General features: G+C 44.0%; 1 protein-coding gene across 2 annotated transcripts in view; it reads left to right on the top strand.

Annotated features, from left to right (window-relative positions):
- Positions 1 to 18,004, top strand: part of LOC120836186 — a 74,176-nt gene that overhangs the window by 27,890 nt on the left and 28,282 nt on the right. The window contains exon 1 of one of the 2 annotated variants that reach the window (XM_042288911.1): positions 8,637 to 9,020. The exons of the other annotated variant lie outside the window; for it this stretch is intronic. Within the exon in view, the coding sequence (XP_042144845.1) occupies positions 8,996 to 9,020 (25 nt within the window). The 5' untranslated portion in view covers positions 8,637 to 8,995. Of the gene's footprint in view, positions 1 to 8,636; positions 9,021 to 18,004 lie in introns of those variants that run through there. 2 annotated transcript variants of the gene reach the window in all.

The following is an 18,004-nucleotide window of genomic DNA, read 5'->3' as shown; positions in this document are numbered from 1 at the left end:
CAAAACCACGAAACTTCCAAGAGCCGCGTGAAAGGGGGGAGGGGGGGGGGGGGGTTCAAACTTTTATTCAGAGAAACGAACGGAACACGAACTACTTTCAATCTATCCGAGTCAAAAACAGTCCAGCTGTACGAAAGGTAGCACAAGGCTACCAAACCGCAACCTGTCTTTCGAATTAAAACACGTTCCATTTCTCTTCTTAGGGGTTTGGTTCTGTGACTGGGAGGGAAACGGGGGAGTGTGTGTGTGCAGGGGAGTGGGGGGGGGGGGGGGGGGGGGAGGGGGGCTGGGGAAAAGAGCCGCGAGCCGCACTTTAACACGCGAAGAGCCGCACCTTGGCCACCCCTGGCATATATGATCGGGTCACGTTATCGGATAGCGGAGCGGGCAGCATTGGTTAGCGGAGCGGACCGCATCGCATAGCTGAGCAGGCGCAACGGATATCGGAGTGGGCAGCATAGGATAGCTGCAAAGGGACCATAGCAGATTGCGAAGAGAGCCACATGTGGACAGCAGAGCGTGTCGCGATGGTATACTGGAGCGGACGGCATCGGATAGGGAAGCGGACAGTAGCATCATGTCAAAAAATTTCATCCTAGCGTATAAAGGGACACCGCGGCATCTCTCAGTTAAGGACGCCGCCCTGTGCGTCATGCGGTAACTGCGACGCAGTTTGTAAACTTCGTCGCGCTGTGCGCAATAGCGCGAGTGTGCTTGCATACGGGACGTTTGGGCGACAGATCAAAAGACGCGCCTTCAGTTTCTTGAATGCGTATTTCTTAAATACGCCGCATTACTTGGTGAAATGCGAGATACAAATAGAGTGGGCATGTGACTCATTGAAAGTCATGCCCAGAAAAACGCGCATTTTAAGCATAATAATAATAATAATAGCTTAATAACAGGTTATTCAGCATATACATATGATGGAAGCTGGGAAAAAATTGTTACAAACAGCTTGACCGGTTCCCAGCCCTCTAAACAGGCTTAAAGTAGTGGCAAAAATATATAAGGCAGGACCATTTTTTTATACAAAACAAAATAATAATAAACAAAACACCAAAAATATCACCCATAAGAACGCTGCGAGTAGGCAAAAGCCTCAAACAAAAATGCAACAGTCAAATGCATTACACACTGAATTATTTATATAACGTAAAATCACCTTGTTATGGGGTTGGCAGAAGAATAAAACAGTGGACAGTATTTATCTTGACAGAAGTAGTTAATAAAGTTCCGTAAGCTGATTGATGCTATATCAACATTGGTTTGCATGAATGTGTTTAATAATGAAGGCAAGGTTTTATGAAATATACGAAGAGGCGTTTGAGTACAGCTAACGACACATTACAAGTGTGACCTGTAATCCCACCTTTGGGGCGTGGAAAGGGGAGAGTATTCTGTGGATACGACAGCGATCTCTGTAGAGCATAGGGTGAACAGCTGACGCTACAAAGCTTAACGCAAAAACCTTTGGACGCAGGAACTCTGGGTGCGGCGCATCCCTGGGAACATTTTTCAATTGTGCGAACATTAATTATATGGCTTAATGTTTCGAGTGTTTTAATTACATTCGTGCTTTTGAAATAATTTTAATTGATTGATTAATTTTAATTGAAACAGGGCGCTTGTGGGGTAGAAACACCCAAAATAAATTCTATATACTGTGTATAAATCTGATATTTACGAAACATTTCGAACCTTTTTTTTTTTAACGAAGGGAAATAAATTGTTGTACGTAACAACTAAATATATTTATAATTGTTTTTACACTTATTTATTTAGAGTAATATATTAAAATACATAAATCGAAGTTTAAATTTTGCAGAAATATTTTATTTTTAGGAATGAACTTTTTTATGTTTTGCGTGGGACCTAATAGCTATAAAATAGCAATATGAAATATTCAATATCTATCTGATGTTTTTTTTTTTTTTTTTGACGGATGCGGGCTTGTGAGTGCTTCACTGTACATCTGCCTTGCTGGTCATTTCGGATTGAGTTTAACTTCCCAGTACTGGTGCCGAAATAATAAGTTAATTGGCAGGAGAATTAAGACGTTCGCTTCAAATGTGTGTCCTTTGTGAGTGCCCCATAGCATTGTCATAAAAGACGCAGACGTGAAAAGGCCCGAGCTTTAGTTATATGCTTACTGTACCTACATGCTGCCTATGTGTAGGACGCTTCTTTCTTCTGCGACAGCCTTGGCGATATCAAAACAAAACTTAGTATCTGCTCGAAATTGGAAAACCGAAGTCAATCCCTGAATAATATATACATTTTAAACTTTTTTTTTTTCTATTCGTACTGCTTATCTATTGAGTAAGGCGGAAGCGTGAGACCATCCTCGATAACTGTTGTGCGAGCACGAAGAAATCATCCGCAATCATCCGCGTATAACTTTATATTTGATGAAATTCCTTTTGTGATGTCATTAATGGAGACTAAGAAAAGCAACGGTCACAAGACGAAGCCTTGAGGAACCCTGGAGGTTACTTCGACTTAATGAGAAGAAACACCATTAATGATGACACATTGTTTTCTATTAGACAGATAAGGTTCTGTCCACTTGGGGACACCTGTCGGTAGCCCCAGTGACGATAATTTATCTACAAGAAGGGCATGCAGAACTGCATCAAGGCTTTCTAGAAAAAGCAAAAAAAACAAACAAACAAACAAAACAAACAAAAAAATTGTATTTAGAAGTTTGCGCCGTACAAAGACTAAATGTCGCGGAAGAACTCGCATGGCTATGTGACACATGAAAAACCAGATCTAAAACCCTGTTTCTGGGGTGTGAAAAATTTGTTAATTATAAGATATCTAATGATACAGGAGCACACAATATGTTCAATGACTTTACTGCATACGCTGGTGAGCGATATTTGCGTATAGTTAGTAACGTTGTTTTTAGCGCCTTATTTATGAATATGTGCAACGTTCGCAAGTTTCCATTCGTGGGAAAGCCTACTGTCTTCTGAGGATGTGTTAAACAATATCACTAAAGCGGTGACAAAGCACGAGCTTCTCCAAGACATGGTTAGAAATGCCACCAGGTCCGCTCGCAGCCTCCAATCTAATGCTCTGGAGCAAAGAACGCACACCGTTTTTCGAAACAATGTCAGACATAGGGACACCAATAGACTCCTTTACAGATGGAAAAGCCCCGTTATATAGCGGAGAAAAAACAAACTGAAGACAGGTGTTGAAACACGACGCCTTATTAATGTCCTCACAAAATGTTTCATAGCCATCCGAGATAGCGGGAATGCCAACCTAATAGTTTTGGTTATATTTAGCAAACTTAAAACTTTTTTTCGCGTTAGTCGCCAGTTTCTCCTTGAAGGGAGAAAAAATTCGATTTGGCCTCTTTTTTTTAGTTTGTTTTAGGACAGACCCAATCCCCCGAGCTGACGGAGTAAGCCTCCAGATTGCGTTTTACGGTATCGTTGGTACAACCAACGATTATTATTGGTAGCAGAACGTACCTCTTTATTTACCTAAGGCTTGTCTGTTCTACGTCTCGGAGTGATTATCTTGGACGGTACGTGACGACCAACCAATTTAGCAAGCGCACTTTTAAAAAAGATTCCACAAACTGTTAATATTCATCTGTACGGAGCTGGTGAGAACAAAGATAGGTTATCCGAAATGCCGTTAAAGTTACTCCTACCATAATGAAATACCTTCCTTGAAATCGTTTTTTTTTTCAATCTGACGTAGTCACAGTTAATATTACAAACAACTATCTCATGATCACAAACGCCTGCATATATATTAACCGACCGAACAAACGCAACGTTGTTGCAGAGCACAGGGTCTAAAGTCGACGAGCTTGATCCAGCATATCTGGCGGGAGCGTTCGCAAATCGATAAAGCACCCATTTTCGCTAATTATGACTTCATAAGTGGAGTAAGGACTAGACTTGCAATGTGAAATGGGTAGCTTATTTGACCAGTCGATATCGGGAAGGTTGAAGTCAGCGCCCAAGATTACATGGTAATACACTAACACAGATAAAACATCAGATAACACCTCGAGTGGTTTCGTGTCGATGATTCCCGGAGGCTTGTAAAAAGACCGAACGGCTAACTGCTTTACGTTCTCCAATTCTATCTTGCACCAGACAGCTTCACATGGAGTCATTAAACGGAAATGCAATGCTCTTGATTTGCTTTTCAACGAGAACAAAAGTGCCACCTCCGCGCGCATTACGATCTTTACGGTGGAGCTTTAAATGAGAAGGACATATTTCTGAATCATAAATTGTGTCGTCCAACCGGGATTATGTACCAATAACTATCAGGATTAATGACAGCAATGAGATGAGCAAACTCATTTGTTTTATTCCTAATACTACGACAGTTTATAACGACAAAAACAAGTTGGTTTAGGACAAATTTACGATGTTCGACAAGGGACCTTCATTTGCATCGGACGTGTTCAGCAACATGGTCAGTTGCGGAATCAGACATCCACGTTTTTCCACCCATAGCAAGCCTCTTCCCTGACCACGAAAAATGTTAAAATGTTTAAAAGAACCGTTCAAACATTTTTATTTTCCTAACTAATTTGCATAGGGATCGATATGATACATGAAAATGTGGCCCATTAGTTGTTCTTTTAAAAGAAACAGAGGTTGGTAAAGTGTGAAAAAGATTTTATAAGTTTATTTCTTGAAAATACAATGTACGTGCGGAAGGCGCATAAACGCCGAAACTTCTACAGCTGTTAAATTAAACGAAAGATAAAAGGAACACTCAGAGTATAGAAAATGTGCCACACACACACAAACGGCTATTACTTATGAAAGTTAGTGTACTTTAAATGACGTTGTGTATTTTTGGTTCGTCGGAGAGTTAACCTTTGTAACACGTGGACTTTTCATCAACGAAGGAATGCCTAAATTGAACAAGGACAGATTGTACGCCTCACGTCCTCGGCAGAATGCTTTCTTGGTGTTCTATACCTTGGTTTTGTCAAAGCTTCAATTGCAGTTCCTTCATATTTAGCATTTTTGTCCGCCTTGTTGGGAACAAAACGTGCTCGCCGGCTAAGGACAGCATTGAAAATGATAGTGAAGCTTACCGACAACCATCTGGTACGCGACGCCTATAACACATTTTAAAGTTTCCCCAGAGCTCTTGATGTCTAACAATTACGCCACAATACAGTTGAATTATGTAAATAATGCCATATTTGTTATGATGGATGATGCAAGCAGTTAGCCATGTTGAACAAGTGCAACCACCGTTCCCAGAACCATTTTTGACAGCCCACCAGCTTGTGATCAAGCTCAAACCTACGTTGAAACCGAAACTAGAGTTCTTCGGCTATTTACGAGATTGTAGAACATAATTCTCCGCACTCAATTTAATATCATGACGACGCTTGGAAACCATCAACCACCGGTGATCGATGACCTATGTGTGTGGTCAGAAAAGTTTTAAAGCGGAGTTTGAACCTGTATATAATTATGCTCCTTAGCATACTGGAGCAATTTCTTTCTCTCAGACTTTACATGCAACGTTGGCAAATGACTGCCCTTTAGTTTGTTGGCTTTGGCTAACATCTTCTGTTTTTTTTTTTGAACAAACGATGCTTAGCGACGATTGGCCTGCTTTTGGTTGAAGAGAAACGACCGATTTCATGGTGATGTAGAATACCCGAGACCGTGGTAAAAGATGGGAAACTTGGTCGAAGAAAAACTACAGAAAAAAAGACGCTCTTTTACCCTGTCTTTTTTCTTCGACCAAGTTTCCCAGCTTTTACCACAGTCTCGGGTATTCTACATCATGATCAACTTGCGCAGAAACGGTTTCATTTTTTTTTTGAGCGCCTCAGTTTGGTTTTCATTTTCTTCACGCTTTCTACTTCTTTTTCCATCCCAGCAATACGGGCTGTATAAGCGCAGCAAGCTTTTCGTCTGCTACCTGCTGATTTTGCTTAATCTCCCTCAAATTCGAAAAAGACCTTCTTTTGTGCCTCCTATAGCCTTGGTATAACACAGAGTGCTTCTAAAAGCTCCCTTTGCTACTCGGCGGTAAGGAGACCAGGGTTTGCTTCCACGTTTCCAGATTAAGCCTTTTTTCACCAGGGATAAGACAACCCGACATCTTAAAGAGAGCACTTCAGCACCACGTCCATAAAAACAGCTAACAAAGAGGGAACTTGAGCACCACGCTCATAAAAACAGCTTTAATGCCGCTTTGGAGTGTAAATTATATATGGGAATTTATATCTGCTTTTAGACTTCCTCGGTGCACTGTCGTTACGAAACGAATTGAGGAACTTTGCGCTTCGGTGAAATCAAAAATTCATTTGCTAATAAACACAATTTGGGCGATACGCAGTTTCACCATCCTGTGGTTTTGCTATGCTCCGTTTCTCATTATGTTGTGGCGCAGCGAAGTCTAAACTCTTTAAGAAAAAGTGTGTATATATTCCTCCTTAAAGGGAGGAAAAATCTTGTCCCATGTGTTCCTTTAGAAACGAAGCAACGTTCGTCCCTGCAAAACGGGGGAGCAAACTTCCTCTCTTGTCTGCTTAGCAATATGGCGGCTCCGAATCCAGTGAATCGAGCTCAGTAAGTCGCAACGAGGATGCCAAGACGCTACGAAAGCGTCGGTCTTTACGCAAAACGCTGCCGCGATTCAACCAAAAAGACCTAGCATAGTTTTCGGGCAGACAATTACCTCGCACCACCGGCGACCCCCGAGGCCTGCTAAGCAGCTATCGGAAGAAACGCAGTCAACAGCTTCACATACACCTAAACAAGTATCTACTTTCGGAGCAAGAGCTGTAGAAAATGAAAATATCAATCGGTCATTTATTCCTCAATCCATCAGCGACTGGAACAGTCTCCCATCCTTTATTGTCACCATCTTGGACCCTGTTGATTTCTCCTCTGCAGTAAAACTACACAATTCTTGTCATTACCTTCAAATTTGTATAATTTCTTCGAGTTCCCCGATTGTATCATGCTTGTGTTTTGGATTTTATATTGTTAAAATTCTGATTACGCCCCCCCCCCCCCCCCTTTATGTAATGCCCTTAACGGGCCCTTAAGGTGAAATAAATGAATGATAAATGAATGGATGAACACGAGCTTCTCACGAACTATATTTATTGCCGAGCCCCGCCTTCCCGTGTCGGCAAGGAAATTCGCTTCGAACGCTGTCACTCAGTCTTTTCGGTTTCAACACTGCGATGTTAAACGGAAACAACCCAAGTCCGGCCACTGCGTACACCTCATTTCTCACATTTGCAATTCCCCGCGGCACATTTCCTTCGTTAGCACCGCACGTCAGAGAGGAGTGGTAAGTCATTCGCGAAACTAAACGTTGTTCCCGAAAGAGCGGATTGAAAGTAGCCTTTGGCTCATTGCGCGGTCCAAGAAATATCGCGAAGCATGAAGTAAGGTAAAATCGTTAGCCGCTAGATGGCAGGCACAGGCAAAGAATTGCAAATGTCTAGTAGGCTAGGTGGCGCTAAATGCCGTCCAATTCATCGGCCACAAAAATAAATGTGTTGCTCTACTATTGCGATTTAGGCATCTATGCTATACACACGCACATACACCTCAGGTGCCACTATACATACGACACAGTACTGTTCACAAATAGGGAGAACACGCACATACACAACACATGTATACAAACATTAAGAGGAACGCGCACTACCCCCATCACTGACTTGGTACACTGCACTTCCGCCTTTTATACTCGACGGTTTGAGGGTACGGATTTTCTCGATGAGCACCTAAGCACTACATAATATTTCCAGCATGTTGATTTTTTTTATAGTATTGTGATACCTCCGTAAGCAGTTTTAGTGCTTTAGAGAATGAATCTCTTAGTAAACAGTTAACGCTCATGCCGTAATTATATGAAAGCCGATAAAACAAGCCGCTCCACTGCGGTTGCAAGTTATGTGTTTGTTTCCCCGCACAGCACGTGATAGAACGGCGCGAATGGACCCCAGTTTTTCTATTGTAGTATTTCTTTAAATATTTGTGCTGTTCCCGTGCAGCTGCAATTGAGGTCTTGAATTAATCTCTGTAGAGTGTTTATTCACTCAGCTGGAAGCGATACTTCAAGGGCAGAGAAATCGCTTTTCGACCAACATGAGTCCCGTCAAAGTCGCGACTTGCAGCAATTAAGTGTCAGGTGCTACGCCGTGGTGAGCTCGAGAACTTCCAGCGCGTTTATCATACCATCAATAGTATATACTATCTATAGTGCTATCTTTTACGGTATTCCACTATCGATAGTGTACTATCGCTAGTTTTACGATAGTCGACAATCGGTAGTTTTTTTTTTTTCACTATCGATAGTTAGACTTGGCTTCCAGTATCGATAGCATCGATAGTGCTATCGATAGTTTTGCACCACTTCTCGGCACGCGTTGTCTGGCGGCCCTCGAACTCAACAAAGGCCTCGGCTCTCCGCCCCGACACGGACGTATCCGTCGGCAGAGCGTATGCGAACCGAAGAGAGGCTCCTACAGCAGGCAATCCCCTCCGCGATACACACGCTCACGCACACACTCCCGTACCTGGCTGGATCCAAAGTCGACAAAAGAGATGCAAAAAAAGATAAAAAGGCCGACAGAGAGGCGCTGGTAACGTCACCGCAGTCGGTCTACGCGGGGCTTGAAAGAAGGAATATCAGTTCCGCCGAGCCACTCGCCTACCCGCCGCCTCTCCCGTTCTCAGGCAGCGTCTGCGGAGGTGGGAAAAGCCGCGTCGCCGCGTTATCAGCATGGAAAGTCGACCCTCTGATACCGCCGCCGCAGGTAGACCGCTGTTGTTGAGATGGCGGGCGGGGAGCGGTCATTTATAACGGTAATTTAGGGTTAGTTCCAGCGAGTTAGGTTGGGCGGGAGGTGTTTGTGAAAGAGAACGTTCTCGACGCGGGTCTCGTGACCTGGGACAAGGAACGATTTCGGAAGGGGCGCCTGTAAGCGATTACGGATGCGTCTTCGTGGACGACGATGCAGAGGCGATGGATATCCGAAGGTGAGTTTTCTCGGGGCAGAATCGAGCTGGACGCCGCCATTTTAAGTCACGTTTGTGCACCCTATTGTTGTTTCTTGACGGGAGTGTGTGCGCGTGTGTAAATATATATAAATTATTTATATAAGGAGGAGGAGGGGCGGGGTACGGAGGACCTTCCCCTCCTCCTCCTCCTCCTCCTTCTCCTCCTACTCGGGTTACGCCGACGGCGACGGAAATGCCGACGCCTCAAAACACGAAAACGAGCGCATAAGAGCTGCGCTCTAAAAAGGTAAACAAGAAACAGTCTATTTTTTTGGCGACGCAACTTTAACCGGATGAAAAAAAAAACAAAAAACTAACAGTGCTGCGAAATCGATTTATTGCACGTTATTGACTCAGCAGCCAATGCAATAATCCCTGTCTGATTTCTTATCTGATTTGAGCGGTCCAAAATCAACCCTTCTACGGTGTTGAGACACCCTCGTCGACATCAAAATTTAACACCAAGAATTTTGTCTGTAGCGAGACTTCTGTTTTTTGGGGGCTGCACATTTTAGAATTACATAACAGCGAATTTCTTCAAGTTTAATAGAGCGGAACAATTATTTATATATAAATTATTTTGAAATGATGTTAGACTTGTCTGTAGAAAGTGGTTTCGTATCTCTCACTTTTTAACTACTTAAAAAGTTAATGAAACGATATCGGGTAGAAGTCTTCATGACTTTGCAGAAACGTACTGGTCCTAGTCTGGCCAATGTATACTCACACAGACCGCCACTGATTCAGAAGCTTCTTGGTCGAGGTGAAATTGCGAGGATAAAAGGGGACTATTTCTTACAGTCCTACCTTCGCAGAGCTCGATATCATTGTGGGATGGAAACTACCCTCCTGACGACAGTCGAGAGCGGATGATCAATTGGACACGAGAACTGCGTGAGCACTAAACTTCGGCACGTAACAGTAGATACTTCGGAGGACACTCGGACAGTGGCTTGTGTCCAACCACTGCGGTGATGAGACCAACCGAACTCTAACAATGCCTGGAACTTAGCACGCGTTTTCTACTTTGCCAACCCCAGCGCGTGGTTATGATGAACGTTGGCGGCGTAGGATGGGCACCAGGACACGTGGTCGCTTGTTCTGGCTCCGAGTTTAAGAAATAAATGATGCTAATATCTCTCGAATCTTTTTAATGACTGTTATTGACTCGAAAAAAAATAATCAAGACACGTGCATTTGGTTATTAACGTTGGAGAGTGATTTTAAGTAGTATCCAACGTAAGCCTAAAAATCGTCTTATGGCCACTTTAGGCAGTACATATATGTGTACTCCGCTTGGACAAAACGCGGTAAAAAAACAACAACAACAAAGGCTACAGCATCCTCGGGCCAATCAGAGCGACTTAGCGAAGCGCGTGGTCTCTCCCCAGGAGGACTGCACACAAACAAACGGTGGTCACGTGCCTCAGTTCGACTTTCCGATTTGCACGCACGGGGGCGTTTTGCAGCTGTCGCCGCTGGCAAGGTCGTGATGAAACAAGGCATAGTAAAATTGGTTGACGTCAAAAGGTCTGCAACGTGTTTTCCGGACAATAACCCGGTGTTTAGTCCGAAGGCTCTGGTGGAAAAATGAAAGGCGTTTACAAATCTCTCTGGAATGCGAAACTAGAGCACTGTTCTTGAAGCGGAGAAGGGAAGCGTGCGGAGGTGAGGGTATGCCTCTTCTCCTCCTCGTCTACTCTTCCCTTCTCCTCCTCCTACCCTCCTTTCCTCCTCCCGCTGAGTTTGTTCACGGGTCACGTGACACGAAGACGTGACGTCATTTTTCCCGCCAAATTTAGCGAGGAAACTGAATTGGGGTTGAGGTTACGTGACGTCAATTTCCCCGCTAAATTTAACGGGACGATTTCCCCGCTAACTTTAGCGGGGAAACGTCCCATAATGCAACGCGCGCGGTCACGCCGACGGCGGCGCTGCTCAACACGGAAAGGGGTGCCTAAGAGCTGCGCTCTAAAACACATCGGAATAAAGAAAGGCGCGGAAAGACAAGTACCAGACGAAGAGGTAACGCGGAGGCAGCGCTGCGTCCGTGTTACCTTTTCGTATGGTCCTCGTCTTTTCGCGCTGTTTTCAATTGTCGCCGAAGCCTCAACTCTAAAACACAAGTTTTTTCTTCGATGGTGCGCCGCTGAGATATAGTCCGTTCATGTGGAAACATATGATTCAGTCTTTTTGCGAATCCAAGCGGTCACTTTCTTTTAAAGTTTCTGTTGCTTTAGTTGTTCGCATCTTCAACTCTTGTATCCAATATCGAACTCCTTTGCGGCTACGCGGTTCGACATTTCCAGTGAGATTTCCAGTGAGGTTGTGTCGTGTTAAAAGTAATTATTGATAACAAATTATTGTATAGTCCGAATCAGTAGATACTCGGCGTAATCTAGCCTATAAACTTCTAAACAAATTTCTTCCTCGGAGTTCCGCAAATAGGGTGCGTTTCGTTCTGTCCTCTCCTTGCCTTCTGTCATCATCCCATGGAGTTTGAATCTATTCCGAGCAGACCAATATGACAAGAAAAGCTTCAATGAAACGTCCGGTTCCTCGATTAGGATTTAAACTTGCTTCCCCATATGCGAACGGTTATATTTATATTTTTTCGGTCCTTTAACAATCGTATTTGCCTCCACATTAAACCGTTAACTGTTTCAATTACATGCCACTATTCAGTTCCAGATGGTTTATTGGTTACATGTAACTAATTAACCGGTTAAAGCTATTTAATTCGTGTACGGTTGTAAAACATACTTTCCATCGCTGGAATAAAGTTATAAGACAACAGATGTAAAGAAAGAAAGGACGAGAGTCGGAGAACATCCATTATAATGAATATTCAGTCAACACACTCTAAATCCAGCTTTCCCAGGCGTTAACATTCACGGGCATATCGGATGAGTAAGTTTTGTACCACTAATGATCGTCAACTGGCGCCGAATCTTGGGAGCTTCTTGAATCAAGCGTCTACGGCACTGTGCTAAGTTGACAGTCACAGCTTAAGAAGCAGGGGGCGGGGCTTGTGACGTTCACGAGCCTTGCGTGCGTTCTGATTGGTTTTCAGGCGTTCTCTAATGTCGCAGTCTTATTGGCTGAAAGGCAATAATCAGTTGGACACAAGTTCTTCAACCCCTCAGTAACGTTGGCTCTACCTTGACGCGTCTGCTCATTTTGGCTTCAGAGCAAGCTTCCTGCTTTGTGGGGTTTGGTGTCAATGTTTACGTATGTCGGTTAAAGTTGCTATTCTAGTACATGCTGCGAATGACCTCGAAAGCAGCGAAGAACAAACGCGGAACAAAACAAAAATCAACCAACACACCTAGCTATGAGCTTCCCCTCACGCGTGTAAACACTGCCTCAAATAAGAGATTCCAAGGCACGTCGCCTTTCCAGAGCACACATGGGGGTCATGTTGATGCATAAAGAAGCGGCTGGCTGGGAACAGGGGTGACAAGGCGGGACTTCTCTTTCCTTTTTTTTTTTTTTCTTCTTTTGTTTGCTGTACACGTTGCGCGAAGTTTACAAGCACGTTTTGCGAAAAAAAAAAAAAAAAAACTTGAATTTTCAGCATGCTTTTTCTAACTTTCTTCCAGAGCATCGTGCATAAACCAGCCTTGCGACCGTTACTTGAAAATTGTAACGGATTACAATTACGTTGTCAAGCCCCAAATATAATGGATTATCGTTACACATTTCTTTCGTTGAAAAGCGAAGGGGTTGTAATCCTCAATTATTTATTTTTTGTTGAAAAAAAAAAGGATTGGGGAAAACCCTTTAGTTTTCGTTGAAAAAGTAAAGGGTTTTTGCTTCTGTGATGGTTTCTTTCTGTGTGATTATGTGCGCACCCCCTCTGTAATGCCCGTCAGGGCCAAGAGAATGTTGCACTAAATAAACAAATAAATAAATAAATAAATAATTACTCTATTCGTTACGCTAGAAATTACTTCCCCATTACTTTTTGGCGTACACTTACTGAGAAAACAATAGAAACAATTTTGGTGGTTTCAAAATTGTTCTGCAACACTACTTTCCATTTTTCATACGCCCGCATTGTGGTAGTCCTTGCAAAAATAAACTATTGCAACTAAGAGAACGAATGCAGGTGCACTCCGTTCACCTGTCAGTGGACATTAAGGCACCGAAAGCTGCAACTACACCCGCCATCCCGTTAGCTTACGGCGACCGGAAATGATCAAATCAATTCAATGCGTTTATTATGAGTCAGATGCGTATACATTTTACCGAAAAAGCAGATGGACCCGTAGCCAGTTGGTTAGTTTGTGTTAATTAAAAATAAGAAATCTGAGCCATAGAATGAGCAACACAGGTTACTATGAAACTAAACGGGATTCTACAGAACAAAAAAAAAAAAAAATAAAAGACGTTTACAACACCCTGTAACGCCAAATTGGAGCGCAGCTCTTGCGGAGAAGGAGGGTGGGTATACCCCTCCTCCCTCCTCCTCCCCTCCCCTTTCAAGCTCCTCCCCTCCTCTGCTCCTCCACCCTCCCCCCCCTCCTCCTCCCTCACCTCCCCCTCCTCCTCCAGTCCGCCTCCCCCTCTTCCTCCTTCCCTTCCTCTTCCCCTTTCCTCCTCCTTCCTCCTCCCCCTCGTCCTCCTCCCCCTCCTCCTCCCCACCCCCTCATACTTCTCCCTTTCCTCCTCGCTCCTTTTCCTCCCCACGCGGTGCATTATGGGACATTTCCCATAATGCACCGCGCGGTTACGCCGACAACGACGGCGACGCCGCTCAAGCCGGAAACGGGCGCCTAAGAGCTGCGCTCTAAAAATATTTGAGGCATGTAATCATTATAGGGGTAACACTAATTTCATTAAACCAAGATAATGGTTTTGAGAGTGAAGGTGATTTAAGAAAGCAGAAGGTAGGGCTGTAATTCTTTAGAGAAAGCTAGCGGCGTGCATGCTCAGTAGCAGCGGCTACCTCCGCTAGGAAATTCGGAGGTAAGGAACCGATCTACGAGAGCTGCCTTTTCAAGGGGGCCTCTCAAGCGTGGGCGCAATGTCTCGAAGCTGCAGTCTCCTGCCTGTAGCTTTGACGGACTTTCAGCTTATCCAAGAACAGAGTATAGGGAGTATTCACTGGCGGCCATAGCTGTGTGCGCGAATGCTGAATGCGTACTGATGGCGAGCCTCCACAGTTCTTTTGCAACTTGCATTCCGCACCCTTCTTGCTTCTTTCTCTCCCCGGGAATTGCAAACGTCGAGAGGAGAAAGCAGGGTTGACAGACAAGCAGCAACGTCCAAGACGGCGGAATTAGTCATTTTTCGCATTAAACAAATATTTAACCTATCGGAACAAAACTGGTGGCTATAGAAAAGTAATCATTTATACCTTGCGTAAATTATTCAAGCATATTAATGGGATTTTATGACCTAAGTTAGGAAATGAAACAACCTTTTGCCTCGTAGACACCCAGCAAAATTTAGCAATAATATGGCGTCCATATCCCGTGATCCCCGATCTAGCAGTTGCATTCACCCTAACTAGAGCCTCCCTAGAGGAGAGCCACGTGATTGGCGCCCCGCTGCGGCGAAACGCCGAAACACACTTCTTCCGAGCGAACAAGTGTATTTCGGGTTCTCGCCGCTGCATAAGCTGTGCGCTGACGTCCAGGTTTCCCGATAAATGGCTCCTTGATGCTCTGTGCTACCAGATCCTCGCGCTCCAAATCTGCGACCGGGCACTCTATGGCTCCGCCGCTGAACTGCCAGGCTTTGTGAGCATAGAGAAGGCTATGACCTAGGGTGCCTACATGTTCCCGCCGCTCCGCTGTTTAGGGTGGCGACAACGTTTGTGATACCTGTTGCCGACAAACCAGTGTTGCCTACCTCGTTACCATGGCAGCCTCCGCTGTTTCGTCGACCATTTTGTCCCACTCGCCAGTCGTGCGCTCGCGCTACTCCGCTAATCCTCGTTAGGGCTAGGGAGCGCCCACCGCTCTCGTTCCGACGGCGAGGTTTCGGCGTGCGATGCCGGTCTGTTGCGTTCCATTTTGTCGAGGGGACTCAAGTTTCGATAAACGCAACGCATACTTCCTACTCGCAACTTCAAAGTATGAAACACCCGAATAAAGAGAGCGACAGCCACGACTGACTGCCATCCCGCTGAGCCTCCGACTCGTCCGACTCCTCTTATGAACGGAATCGGAAGTGGCCTCACAGTGTTGCCGGTGTGTCGAAACTACGAAAACTCAACGTTGTGCAGGTTTAGCCAAATAAAAAGTGGGTCAAAATGGCGGTTGGAGAGGATCTGGGAAAGGGTAACAAGAAGTTGGCGCCACCCTAAAGCGGAGCGGAAACATGTAGGCACCCTACTATGACCTATCACATATGACTGCCGTCTGCGTCCGTTGGATTCGATGTTACAGCGCGCAATTTGCACAGGCACACAAAAAAGAGCGCACTCGCACAGCGCCGCGTGAGTGAGTGCCCCCCCCCCCCCCCCCTCCCCTCTTTGTGTGTGCCTGTGCTAATTATGTTTTTTGCGCGTTTTATAGTCGGAGGTATGAGCACCCAACCCGGCGGCACTGCAGTCCGTTGGCTGTTTCTCCGGCGTGACGATGGAGTCACGTAGAGGGAAGACAACAGCGTGCCTATGAATCACCTGAGTCGGGCGGCGTGGCCTACAGCTCGTATCGCCGAGGGTATCAGTCGTCGAGAGTTAGCACGCGTACTCTTGGAACTTTGCCAAACCGCCACGAAAATAGAATTCTGCGAAGGACAAAGTTTTGCATTGTTCTCGGCTGGGTTGGCGAACGCCGCACCCTAGGGTGTAAGTTCCTTTAATCGATGCTACCTAAAAAAAAAGAAAATAATAATAAATGCAGCGAATGTAGTTTACAGTGTATATACGGTGCGCGAAGTAATCCTTACCAGGTTTTGTTGTTTTTCCTTTTTTTTTTTCGTTTCAAACGTTTACGTTTTGATGACTTAAATGAATGATCTCAAATGCACGTAAAATAGAAAGTAAAAAAAAAAAAAAAAGAAAAAACGCGGCCGAGTTGGTGGGTTAATTGAAAACTGAAAGTATAAAACATCGAGGACGAGGACGGGAACAGGAGATCTTTCAAAGATGTCCCGTTCCCGTCCTCGTCCTCTCTGTTTTATACTTTCAAGTTTTGTATCTATTAACCAACACGCTCGTTTTCAATTGTAATTGGGGTTAATTCCATCGTGAAAAACCACCCTGAAATGACCGCTATCCAGGAACGCTCTGCAGGACCAACTCCAGCTCTTCCGAAATTTGAGACTGTGTGCGTGCTTGTTCGTATTTTGATCTGTTTCCACTCTGGGGCTTTTCATTATGGGCGTACAAGTGCTACCTTAATTCACTTATGAAGGGGGAAAACGCTTCGCGGGGAGTATAAATGGAGTATTATACTTGTTGGTCGGTTAAACCCTACCATATGTCGATTGGTTTAAATGACCATCGGGCTCCTGTGAAACCTCGGAAATCATTTTCGATACCATGTTTGTTTACCACCTTGTACAGGTCATCAGTGGTGTCACGCGTTAGCACCGATCGAGTGGTTCTTTTTTAGACTTTGTTTTTATTCGACGTTTTGCCGATTCAGTCGACCACACGCTTTCTACCCACAAGCTTGTGATTTTTTTTATAACTAATCAATTACTAAAAAAAAATAAGAAACTGCAAGTTGTCAAAGAGGTTTCTTGATCTAACGGTCAGTTCATCATCTATTATTTGGAAAATACATTTCACTGTTTTCAGGCCCCTGACATGAATGATCTTTACAAAATAAATTCGAAATATCGCGCATTTATGCTTAGATATGTTTCTCGCTAGGTTACGTAAGCACGTCGAGAGACTAATTCATACGTTAATAGATCAATCACTCACCTGAAGCGTAGAATTAGGATCTGAAGAAGAGAAGGAACAGCAACAATTCTCGCCTTCCAGAAGAGCAGAGGGAATTAGAAGACGCATGTTCAGCATGTGAAGAGCTACTAATTTACAATACGCTTCCTAAATTCATAAAACCATGTCTCTGAAAAATTATAGAGTAACCTCGGTAACACCAATATTCCACTCGATCAGATTAAAGTATGTGACGTTTTGACTTCCGACCACAGTGAAATTGCTTATTCTTTGATCAGCATCCTGATCCTCACGACTGCAATGATGCCTGTTAGTTTTCAAATGCCGACTTTATACGTTATCAAAACGTGTTTTTGATGTTATTAAAAAAAAGGAAAAGGGACTTCGTGTCGCCCGGACAGCATACTGAATGCCTTTTAGCGTTGCTACGCTGAGGTTTTGGTTGTTGTGGCGTATCTGTAGCAAAGCTTTCTTAATGTGATCTTCTATGTTTCTTTTTTCACCGGGATTTCGCCCAATGTCTAGCTTACAGCGCGTGTTGTAATTGTTTATTAAAAAAGTGGGACTCTTTATCACTGAGAGATTACCGACCCATCTGCTTAACCTGTACATCTTGCAAGCTGCCGCACCATGTTATCGGTAACGTCAATAGCAAATACTTGTCAGCAGATAACATACTGGCAGTTTCACCACAGATTCACAAAGGGCTTTTCAACCACTACGCAATTACTGTCTACAGTTCATGAATTTCCAAATATACTAAACAAAGCTGGCCAGGTCGATGCTTTTTTTTTTTTTGTAGTAAGGTATTTGAGCGAGTTCCCCAAAAAAGCTTATTTAAGAAAAAAAAAAAAAAACATGGATTGAGCTTCCTCTAGAAATCGTAAACTGGATTCGTTTCTAATTACTGAAAGATAAAAAAAAATGGTCAACGAGCAGGCGAGCTGGTGCGTATTGATCATGATGTTTAAATCCTCAGACTAGAAAGGAAACTTTAAAATATATTGGAAGGAAACAGAAAAAAAGGTGACAGACAAGCATGTCAAAATCAGGTAACAAAATTTATATTCTGTAACACTTTTATACCCTTCTCCCA

This window comes from Ixodes scapularis, unplaced genomic scaffold (genome assembly GCF_016920785.2).
Source record: "Ixodes scapularis isolate PalLabHiFi unplaced genomic scaffold, ASM1692078v2 PGA_scaffold11__112_contigs__length_91849675, whole genome shotgun sequence".
NCBI lineage: Eukaryota > Metazoa > Arthropoda > Arachnida > Ixodida > Ixodidae > Ixodes > Ixodes scapularis.
This window is presented reverse-complemented; position numbering and strand designations above follow the sequence as displayed.